Source organism: Rhodnius prolixus, unplaced genomic scaffold, assembly GCF_049639745.1.
Source record: "Rhodnius prolixus isolate KJV_2025 unplaced genomic scaffold, Rpr scaffold_1, whole genome shotgun sequence".
Classification (NCBI taxonomy): domain Eukaryota; kingdom Metazoa; phylum Arthropoda; class Insecta; order Hemiptera; family Reduviidae; genus Rhodnius; species Rhodnius prolixus.
This window is the reverse complement of record NW_027411581.1, coordinates 60,103,943-60,116,425: the sequence shown is the minus strand read 5'-3', so window position 1 is coordinate 60,116,425 and position 12,483 is coordinate 60,103,943. Positions and strand designations below refer to the sequence as shown.

Sequence of the window (12,483 nt, the reverse complement as noted above, 5' to 3'; positions counted from 1 at the left end):
GCTTACGTAAAAATTGAATGTATGTTCGGATTTCTAGGGATTACCTCTGCCTTATTGGCCAGATTTTAGTCTGGAGAGAAAGAGAGACGTTTTTGGCTCGAGTTACTGTTCTGCAAAGTGCTGAACTCTTGAGATACACCCCCCCTCTACTAACTATTATAGCGAAGTAATAGCTGTTTAATAGCTTGAAAACGTCGCCCTGTGAATAAAAATTTGTAAGCAATCATTACCATGGTACGAGAAGAAATCTATTATGCGATAATTTCAGTACAATATAATAGCTTCATTCCACTAAAAGTTATCAATAACATCATACTAGGGTAACGTTATCATAACTGAATAGAAATTAAGAACAAGATGCAAAATTGAAATTAAAAAAAAACAGCAATTAGTCTAATTCGTTAATAGGACGACGCGAATAGAACTTTACATCACGATCTATAGGTACATCATAATAATTACGCGACAGATTAGCGTGCAGAAGCAAACAAAACAGTAATTGCTGTAAAATGTTTTTTTTTTTATGTAGGTACACCATTATTTTTTTTGTGTTCCACTGAGTAAGATCGTGTTTAACCAACATTTTTATAGACAAATTTTTACGATTTATGTTTTTGACGGCTAATGAATAGAAATTTCTTGAGCAATTTGAAAATTTATTTTCAACGCACTGCTACAGAGATTATGAATGTGTGCTCAGTTCTCAAAATTACCTATTTTATTTCTATTTTTTACATCTTCCAACTTTTTTTTACATAGAAATATAAACATTAATTATAAATTTTTAAGCTTACACTATGCTGAAATTATTGCTTTTAAATGATTATTTATAAAAATAAACAATCCTAAATCTGGTCATTAGCATTTGTCATTGCAATGCCTCAAGCCAGGGAGCTGTAAGAAGCTCCTTGGAGAATAAAATCTAAGGGCCTACGGCTGAATTCGAACCCACTTTGGAATGCAGTATTTGGTACCCAATAATAGAAATTTTACTTTACACAAACGGGATTATTTTTTACTTAAATGTCCAGCCTTAAATTTCTTATATATGCCCATTACAGAAAAAAATAATGCCCAACATCGTTACTCAAGCATTGAAAACAAGGCACTATGACCCTGCAGTCACTTAAAAAATAAATAAGAAAATAAGCTGAAATGCTGTCTTAACTTCAAACCGCTTTTCCTTTTTCCTAGTATCTGAATTAATATGAGATAGTGCAGCCTCCATGTACAGGGCCGGATTTTGATAAAAAGAGGCCCTAGGCTATTCCACTTATGAGGATCCTTTCACCTCCCATTTTTGTTTGTTTATTAGTCATATGCGTAGAATTTCTCCTTATTTTCGGTTGTGTTTTAGAATAGTGCAATTTTAATTTTGCTAACAATTTGAATGTAGACCCTCTTGAACTGAGGCTGAAGCCTAGTTAGCCTATAAGAAAATCCGGCCCTGCCTATGTATTAGTTTAAAACCAATCTAGCCTACAGAGTTGACCGGCAGTCATAAAGCTCAAATTGAAACTTAACATGTGGCCGATGTCACTAATTGCGTCGGTGTGAGCGATTATTTATATAAATAAAAAAACTTGTTTACCTACAGCCAAAAGTTCTTAATACTGAGGAAATTTAGGACGTATTTTCACCGGATTCGATACTGTTAGTGAACCGTATCAACGGCCCTGGAAGCAAATTATTTGCTTCTAGTAATTTCACCTGAAGCACTAACATTCTACCATAGACAAAAAATACTAGTCTCACGGGTTCTTAAATAGCAGGAACCGTAACGCCACGTACATCGATTTAAGATTATATTCCTAGACATGCATAACTGATCGAAACGAAAAAGTAACTACGAATTAGGGACCCACAAAAAACATACTACCGACGGTAGTTACTAACCAAATGGAAGTTGGATCAGTTATGAATCTGTATAATTACATAAAACTGCTCTGACAATACACTGGATTAAATTTAACTACCCTTACTTAGGAAATCTCCGACATGCCGCATCTTTACGATCATTTTTGCTCATCCTGTCGGTCCGAATGAAGTCACCAAACCACTCGACATTAACCCGATGAACGACTGCCCCGTGGAGATAAATGAAAATGTAGTTCAATTACTCACAGCTCCGCAAGTATCGGATACTTCCCGAAGAGCCGCAAAAATGCATTTTTGTTTCTCACGAAAGAACCATTAGCAAATGCTTCCCGCTACAGACCAATAATTAGGCTATCCTCACAGATGCTTATGAGTCTTAAATGAATTATGTAATGCACATTTAATTACTATATATTTTATTGTACTTAATAGTCCATTTCAACGTATATTGTAAATTTCATATTTCTTTAGTACTTTGTATACTATATGCTCATCATTAATCAAGATTGAACGGCATCTACTTGTTTATGAAACTGTATTAACTAAACCTTTAACGACGGGATCATTTAGCAGTAAATAGCACGTTTTAAAAATAACCCTCTCTATCGATGATCAGAAACTAAGGAGTAACTACTGCAGTTCATTTTAAGCTTAATTTAAAGGTGAACATGACACCACGACAGCCATGAGGCAGAAAGAAACCTTGGTTGTGAACCTTACCCAATACCACTGAGCCGAGGACGGCATCGCGTTTTTAGTGTGACTATCGTCAGGACTGTATCAGCGTAATTCCCTTGGGTTAGCAATTTTTGATGGACACTTCGTGGATAACGCATTCTCACTCTATTCCTACCATATAATCCTTAAGAATCTACCTGCAGATACAGATCAGTCTTTTCCCGATTAGTTATTGCGTAGCCTGTATACCATGCCGTTTTTAAGATGACAGTGAGCCATGGGATTTCGGTGCTACCTCCACTATGTATTTCCGCAATAGGTACGGTTCTGCTCGTTTACTAAAACTTAACACGTATATTAAAAGTGGGATCTATTCCTATCGTGTTAGCCTAAAGATTCGACCGGCAGATACAGATCATTCAGTCTTTCCCAGATTATTACGTAGCCTGTATACCGTGCCATGTTCTTAGGAATGACAGAGGTGTTTGAGCCGTGATTTCGGTGCTATCTCTACTATGTACTTTCCGCATGAGGTACAGTTCTGCTCGTTTACTAAAACTTGCACTTATACTGCAAGTGGGATCATTCATAAACTTACGCGACCGTTAGAAGAGTCAGCGAACCCAGGCAATTCGCGTTCAACCGGGCACACATGCAAACGGATAAATCCGGGGAACAGACGTTTGCTTAACTAGCATTTTGAACAAAGTACTCGATGGGATTACTACGGTGGCATAACTAAATCAGGACTTTGCTAGATTTCGCAATATTGACTTACCTACAGAACAGCAATTCGTGTATACACGCGCCTAATATACTACCAATGAATCCACTATCAATTCACAAAATAAATGGGAAAAGCTTGAGACCAAATTCAGCAAAAAAAAAAAACGTACCATTCATGAATATACGCGCATTATGCAATATACTTAGGACGAATCCATTACTAAAAATTACGGTACTTTATTCACGAACGCTGAACTTATTAGGCTGGATTAAGAGTACGACACACCTAACACATTCACGAGATGGTCGTTTTCTTCTATGATACTCACCCACTCTGGAATATATTTCTAGATATTTTCGGCTGTTTTGTCCAGGTGTTTCATTATACTTACGTTTCACAGCCACAGTCGAGATTGGATTATTCAAGTTATTAGAATGTCTTTACAGTAGATAAATTTAAGGATATTAAACAACACAACTGTAAAACAAATTTTATTGATTTTGAAGCTGCTTACATGTCTGCAGGTTACTCGTCCTTTCACTACATTCCTAGAAAATTTTTCTCTTCCCATATTACTAAAGCCTTCGCCTTAACCTTATGCGCATTCGTAGATTGCCTACCCATAATTTTCCAACCTATTTAACCAGGCCTGGATTATAGAACATTGTATGACAAACTCCCACAAATTCTACACAAGCCTTATTAAAAATTCAATCATGCTCTCACTTACCTTTAATTAAATTAATCACTTACCTATGTCAAGCATACTTACGTTTAATCTCACTACTCTCACTTGATGAATTAATTCACTGTTATACCACTCTCGGTCTTCTGCTACAAAAAAAAATCCGTAAACCATACCGCGCAACCGATACCCATCAGAATTCCTAACAAACCTAACCAACAATGGACTCAAGGGTGGAACTGGAAAGAGAAATTACTCATTATAATTACATCTTATTTACGTATTCGTGTAAGTTCTCTTTCCACGCTTTAAAAACCGTAATTAGCATATAACAACTTAAATTGCTTACCATCATTCAATACTTTCTTATTAGCTAATAATTAAAATACCTTTTACCCTTTTTACCAATACTTACTAGAAATCCAGTACATATTTCTTTTTTCTTTCTTGAGAACACTTCCAATACAAAAAGCACTGAAAACTGCACTACCGATCAAAATTACTCAACCACCGGACCGATCTTTTAAAATACTTGCGATTTTTTTTTCGATAATCTCAATTTTTTTAAATAATTTAATCATACTTACCATCAAAAGTAAAAAAATACAAAAAAAAAACATACTCACCTTAAGTTTTCAAACTCCACTTACCAACCACCATACAAATTTGAGAAAAAATACTTTACCTGATTTTTTTTTTTTTTTACATACACATAAAAAAAAGGCTGCGCACCATGAAGCATGGGCGTTACCTATTGTCAAAATTTTACTCACTAAAAAGTGGCGATTAATTTTTTGGCAAAAATTTTTAATATTTTATCAAAAAATTAAGTATTCAGTTGAATAAAATTAATGGCCACCAAATGAACTTAAATACTTCACAGTACTTCAGATGATTTTTGGGCTTACAATAATTCATTTCTCTAAAAATAAACAAATACGGAACTTTTTTTACTGGACAAAATTTTAATTTGAAGAATTTAAATTATCTCGAGAAGGAGATAATGTAATTGAATTTTCAACTCCTCTCTCATATAATGTAATAACGCAATAAAATATTAAGAGAAAATTTATGCGATGGGAAAGTTTCAACAATAGCAAAGGTATTGTTATAAATATTTTAAATAGGATTTCTCGACAATGACCAGAGGAAAGTCAGTGTTTTGATTAAAGTCTTATGTTCCGGGTACCAACACTGCTCTTCAACAGCTTGATTAGGATTAGAGAGATGGTAATATGCACCGTTAAAACACCTGGCACAACACACATCTCTCCCCTCCCGTAGATCACCTGAAGAAGAACACTAATAGTAACTGAAACGCAAGGGAGGGAAAACAAAATATCTTCATAAATAACTTTCACTGATCACTGCTGAAAACACTAAGGCTTTAAGATTTTAACCTAAAGTAGCCTTTTCAATGTTTTCCAATTTTAACCAATTTCTCATTATAAATTTACACAAGCGAAATTCCGGTTTAGTTATTGTAAACCCATTTTTTATAAAAGTTAAGTATATGGCGGACCGCATGCCTACCTTGTGTATTCGACTGATTATTTATTGCCTCTTGTGCTGCCATAAATACTTCATCTGTTTGTGTCCGGTCCCCGCCCATCATTTGCCATTGTGTAAAGTCTGCAAACATAAATATTACATTTTGAAAATTCGTTTTTAAACCCTATACAACTAAATGAGGAGGGGATATTGTATCACCCACGCCCTTAAATATCTACCACACTTCCTTGGATCTATATTAGATCTCGTAATTATACAACACCCTTGGACTGACAACTGTGTAAGGGAAAAAATGGACCATTACTTATTTGAGCAAATGTGGATTATATGTATATCTAACCTAAGTTTAAAGAAAATAGTATCAACTAAATGCTGAGGCAAACACAGTGTTGGAGGGGAGCGAAAAACTTACAATTAATTTTTTTTTAAAAAAAACCTTAATGACTGTTGAAATATGTTCTGATTAAGTCTTAATTCACATGTATAACTTGGGAGATAGAAAATGTTTAATTTTAAAATTGCAAGGTATTTCTCAATGCCAAAATAATCAACATTCCTTTAATATAATTTCGTTATTTGTGAAGCCCTAATTAAAATCGATAAGAGCGATAATGGCCAGAGAAAGTCAATTAAAAACAACTTTTATTGGCCCCTTATGGAAAAAGATGAAATTTATAAATATTGGATACGTATTTAGAATAGCCACATAAGAATTATTAGTAACAATAAAATAAAACTAAGATTTTGGTCTCTTTTTCAAATCACGATATTTTACTCAACATAAATGAAAAAATTGTTACAAGTTACAAATAATTAGTTAACTTATATCAATAAACTTACTGAAGATAAGGGGAAATTTTTAGCAACTGAACCCAACAATTGGAACGTGAAAACACGCCTAAGTGAACATTTAGTTATCAACAACAGCAATGATTCTATGAACAAAGCGATTCTAAAAGCTATTTAAACCTTGTCCTACTCATGAAAAAAAACATTGCTATATAATCTATCATCACAACAAACCTTAACGGGCAGGATATTGAATGGACAAGTGTTATGCGTTATTTCTGTGATTGATTTATTTTTAACACTGAATACTGGTCAGACACTAGTCTTAGATTGTAAAAAAAAATGCATGTATTTGGACCGAAAGATTATTGATTAAGCAACCGAAACGTCTTTAACATTAAAAATACATTTCCAGATGTAGCCAAAAAATAATAATAATAGGACGAGAAAACAACCACGGTAGTATATGGAAAAGCAAGATTTGTAATTTCATTGTGTCCATATTCATTCTTGAAAGCACCCATCAATTTTGTGAACTATGACAATACTTTGAAATACTAATCTTGCTCTATTAAAACTACTACAGTGGCATTTTCTGAATTTTCACAATGCGTAAACACTATTAAATCTAGTCTGAAAATCATGCTTACCCTGTTGACTAGTATTTCCTTGTAACGACGCGCTAAATGAAGTTCCAGGTTTACTCATTTCCGAATAGTCATCATCATCGTCCAAAGTCAGATCCTCTATATCCTCATTTGCTTCCTCAATAAATTCCGTTTTAGGTTGAATCATATTGTGTTGTGAGGTAGTAGGAGGTTCCATTGGTTCTTGTTTTTTTACTACAAAACGTGCCGAGTCTGCCGATAGGGGGGTGCTTGTCGCCTATAAGAATAAAAACGCACCATTAAAAAAAATAAATACTATTAACAAATATATATACGAAAAATTAAGTAAATAATACTCAACTAACACCACATATTTTTCACTTAACTATTAAAAGAAAACGCCATTTGCAAGTGTTTCTGTCGTGATTAATTTTAACTATTTTGGATGACAAATTTTTTTTTACTGTTGCAACGAACTGATTAGATTACACTTGCAAGTCGTCTTGTTGCAGAGTGAATTCAAATATTTCTACGATTAATAAAACTAATACATACCTGGGGGGGAGCCGAAGTCTGCTGTGGTTGCGGCTGGGCCGCCACCGCTACAGGAGGAATATCACAAGAGTTATCAGCGGACGTTTCATCCGCCGAAGGCCTTCGGGCGACCCTCCGTCGCCTCTTGGTACCACCTGGGGATACGGAGCCTTCTCGCAGTGGTGCATTACCAACTAGAGGAGATTCAGGGGCTACATCGGACACACCTGTTTTACGACCAGGTCCTTTCTTGGCGGGTGGCTCGCCAACATCTACTGTCCCTCCTCCTGTAGGGGCGCCCCCACCACCCCCTTGATCCGTAAGCCCCTTAATTTGTAACGCCTCAGCAGTCTTTAAAAATGAATCCAATTGGTCCTGCGATATATTTACTTCTCCTTTATACATATAATCTAACATTGCTTTGAGTTCAAGAAACTTAACATCTTTTAAAAAGATAATAGGACTCTTATCTTCAGCTGCACACAGCATTTTCTGAAAACAAACAAAACATCCAAATTACATTCAGGAGCACACATTAACAAGTCATGTACACTACAAAACTTAACAAATAGGTATTACTGATTACGTAAAATTAAGTATATTTAAAAGTTATAAACAAAATCACCAATACGATATCCGTTATCAGGAAATTACATAGGCAAAAGAATATAATAAATGCGCGTTCAAGTCTATTGTCTTAAGTCTAAAAAAAACCTAACGAACCACATGAGAAAATCATTTCCTTTAAATAAAATAATGGCTTATAACGGATAATTTGACTTAAATTTAATTGAAAAAAAATCTCTCAATAAATAGAAAACTTACCTCGAAACATGGACTACAGGCTGACAGAACGACTTTGTGTGCTTTTAATATTTGCCCTTCAGCATAGAGCGTACAATCTATTAACGTTTCTGACTCTAATAAATTTTCGAAAACTGAAATAAGCGTACTTTGGTGGTTGTTCCACCTCAAGCAAAATTGTTCGGCCATTATTAAAATTAACAGTCTGAAACAGAAAGAAAAAAAAATTTTTAAAACACAAGGTTAAATGGAAGACCAAGAATGGCGGCATAAGCTAGGATCACTATGCCCCACCCAAGGATCGCCATTTTGATTTCATGGCGTCATCCACTATACTTTATTACTCGTGAAAAGTCGATAAGTAAATATGAAAATAGAGGAGCAATTGTTGAGTTCCTTATTATACAGGCACTTATTAGCAAAAGTTAGTTATTTTTTTCAGAAATTCTAAACTTTAAAAATCAGTAGGCTAAAAAAAAAAAACTACCGGTGAATAAACTTTCGTGGTTAATAAAGCTATAGTAAATTGTGAATTAATTCCGAAACTAAAAACTCATAGAGACATCTGCTAAAAAATTATATTTATTAAAGATAATTGGTTAAAATTAGAGATTAATGGGAAAAAACTTACCTTATATAAGTAATAAAAAAAATAGTGGTTGCCGACAAATTCGCTCCTACCGACTGATCTCCTTCAAGTCGTTCTTACGTTCTGACGAAAACCAGGTTCATGCAAGCCCTCAACTGATAAGCGCATGCGCATTGAACTGTTTATTTACGCATTATAAGTAAAAATTATTGAATCAAGTATTATTTACATTAAAAAACTTGATTAATTATCACCATAATTCACAGAAATAATATAAAAAATAAAATTTCTTTTATAAATTAAAGCGTATATTTTAAAAACAACTAGTGCTTGGAAAGCCAATCAATACGAGGTACTACGTTCGTCGTGTTGACAACACTCGTTATTGATTTCTAGAGAAAAATCTTATTTAATTCTGAAATTGTTAAAAAATTTAAATTATAGGATACTGTCATTAAATTTGAAAATTACACTTTTTTAAGGTAAATTAAAGAATAACATGCTTATAAAGGATTATTACGCCAATAATTGTAGGGTAGGTTTAACCCAACTATTACAATGCGCGAATGGATTATTTATTTATATGAGAAGCTATTTAATATATAATTGCTTTTTTAATTTTAATTTTGATAAACATTCTTTAAAGAAGAAGTCATAAAAAATGAATTATTAAGATCTGTTGCACACTAACGATCCACAAGCTTTAAATTGTTTTTTTAAGTTTACATTTACGAATTGAGATAAATGTATGTCAAAAACTCCATAAGAAAGTATAAAACTACTGAATAATTGTTTAAAAAATACATTCACTTTTAGTACCTGCAGTTTTTTGTTTACTTTCATTTTCTTTATCAGGGACAGTTATTTTACTAGCGACTTCAATTTGAGATACTAGAATATAACAATACTGTAGCAAAAAAATTTATAATATACATTGAAAGTATTCATTCCTGCTTAACTGATAGTATGTGAAGGCGATTATGCGAATTAATTTTTTTATTTCAGTAACGCATTCAACTTATAAGCCCATTATAGATTCTTAATGCACACATTTTTGTTTTAATTTAATTTTTATGCCTGCTTCATATTCAATTAATGTTCGATAATCTCCATTTTTTTTTTTTTTTTGGAATTATGCAAAAGTTTGTGCTTAACGTTGAGTACCCTTCATGACATTTTTTGATATGCGAACAGAAGAGACAAATGGCGTTAAGGGATCATAATCCCTTGAATTTAATTTTGAATGAAATAAAACAAATTAACTGAATCTGAAATTCTTTATGACAAATCTGGATATTAAAGCAGAAAAATAATTTTTTTACTCTTCAAAAATTTGCGTTTTGGGTTATCCCTTTGGACATTTTTATTTAACTCATTTATCTATTTATTTAAAATTAAATAAACGAATGCTAGTAACAAACGTTAGTTTGATTAAATAGATTCATTTGATATACGCTGAAAATTTGATTAAATACTAATAATGATAGACTAAATTATAATTCTATTTACGAAAAAATAATTTCTGTAACTATTTACAGCAATCTATGAAATCAATGATTAATAAAGTTTTTAAACAAGCATTGCCAGTGACGTGGCGTGGCTTGTTGCATGGTTGAAAAGCTTGCTTGGCAATCACAACATGGCGACGTTTGCGTTGGAACATCGTAATAATGTTGCAATAATTGTGCAGCTGTGTGCGTAACTGCAGTTAACTGTAGCAAAAGATAAAATTTTTAATTTTTTGGGCCCATTTTGCGATGAAATTACGATAGGCAACGTTGCTCATTCAGTTGACAACATTTTTATTAACATATTGAAAACAAATAATTGGAAGTATTTGTGAAATTTTTTGGTGTGTATGGTTTATGACGCGTACCATTTCTAAATAAATCAAGTTTTGATCTGATTAAATAAATTAAACTGAATAGTAACTTGGTTTTGGAAAGTTTTCTCACTAAAATATTCTGTGTAAAAAAAAGTTTTTTTTTTTTTTGAAGAATTCAAGAAACCTGTAAATACAATTCGGTTAAAACTCAGGTTTTAGATTTTAGAAGAATCTGAAGATTCTTCACAAGACAAGCGACTAATTTTTAGATTAAATTTTTCGTAACTTGTCTACTCAAGTTTTAATCAAACACTTGTAATTCATTATTTTTTTAAGAAGAAAGTCCTTCAAAAAATGCAAGTTCGTTTTTAATTTAAATTGTACTTTTAAATCGATATATTTGGGGTGGTCAATTTTTTTTTTACAAAAACAAAAAAAAAAATCGAATTGTACACTCAAGACAACTTGCATTAAATAACAGTTTTCTCAAAAATACATATTGTCAATTATTTATAATAAAATTTAGACGCTAACAGCACTTCAGTTGTTAGCGTTATTATTTTCAGTTGTTCAAAAAGCGTTGAACTCATCCCCACTTTCGCTAATGATAAAAGTCTTTCACTTTTTTATGCACGCAGCTTGCACATTGAATCGGAAATTGTGAGGAGTGCACCTGGTGAATGGCGTTAGAAATAAGTCTTTTAGCAGCAGTTGCTTAGGAAATTCATAAACTTTCTTCGTCTTTTTGATGCTTGAATTGACAAATTATTCAAAAATATATTACAAAATGGGTTTTCATATTATCATTCGTTGTCTTTGTCTAAAGGAAAGCGCGACTAACTGCTGACTGTTAGTAATAATATTTCAATACACCTCCCATTCCACTTGTAAAGCACTATATCGCTACTCCGAATCGTTCATTTAGTAATGATTAACGCTTAGCAAAACAGTCAAAAAATAACACAAATTGTGTCAAACACTTTTTTTTTTAAAAAAAGTTTCTTCTTCAAGCAAATGTAAATGAACAAATTCGTTGTTTTTGTATTATTATATCGTATTCATTTTATCATTTCATTAATATCTTATGAAAAGCCAGCAATAAAATTTTATTGAATAGTATATTAAAAACTCTCATTCTCATTTAACTTAAGTTATATTTACCATTCGAGTACACATTTTAGTTATTAGTAATAGATCGAACTAACAAATCGATAAAAGAGATTTCATGAACTTTTAATAATCGTGAAAAAATAAAAGTCATTTAAGGAATCACAAGTTGTGATTCACAACAGTAAAAATTCTTTGTATTTTACTGAATAAATAAATGATTTGTATGGTAAGATTCCTTCCCACGATCGAAATACTCATATAACACAAAGCCCTAGGCATATAAGACGGGCCTCTTAAATCTGGGACCAGGAAGTGTAGAAAGAATAGTACAAACTGATAAAGAGCAAATGGACTCAAGAATTATTGGCTAGAAGATTAAAACGCCATAATTTACCCAATTAAAAAAAAAAGGGGCAGAATGGTCTAAAATAATTACTGTGGAAAGAAGAGTGTTAAAAAAAAGCCGTGGCTAAGATCTTAGAAGGATTAGTGTCCGAGGATGGTGAAGAAAATTCGCACGTGGGCAAGCATTTTTTCCCGTAAGAACGCTTAATTAGAGCTGTGTCGCCATTTAGCAAAATTATTTAGGATTCGTCAAGATTTTTTTTTTGTTGGAAGTTATTTGAATTTAAATTTTTTTCTAAATACTATATTCAAACATTGGTATTTATTTCAGTAGCGCACCCAAATCGAACTCATTAGCAAGTTCCTCAATTTCCGTCATTTGCAAATTTCACAGATTGT

The 12,483-nt window shown here is 32.7% G+C and overlaps 1 protein-coding gene across 2 annotated transcripts in view; it reads right to left on the bottom strand.

Annotated features, from left to right (window-relative positions):
- LOC141450276 (uncharacterized) overlaps window positions 1–8,982 on the bottom strand; it is a 152,330-nt gene extending 143,348 nt beyond the window's left edge. For both annotated transcript variants that reach the window (XM_074120571.1, XM_074120564.1), the window contains exons 1-5: window positions 8,847–8,982; window positions 8,237–8,420; window positions 7,433–7,903; window positions 6,920–7,154; window positions 5,502–5,600 (exon numbers count right to left, since the gene is read on the bottom strand). In XM_074120571.1, the coding sequence (XP_073976672.1) occupies window positions 5,502–5,600; window positions 6,920–7,154; window positions 7,433–7,903; window positions 8,237–8,404 (973 nt within the window). In that variant the 5' untranslated portion in view covers window positions 8,405–8,420; window positions 8,847–8,982. The remainder of the gene's footprint in view (window positions 1–5,501; window positions 5,601–6,919; window positions 7,155–7,432; window positions 7,904–8,236; window positions 8,421–8,846) is intronic.
- Window positions 8,983–12,483: the final 3,501 nt, after the last annotated feature.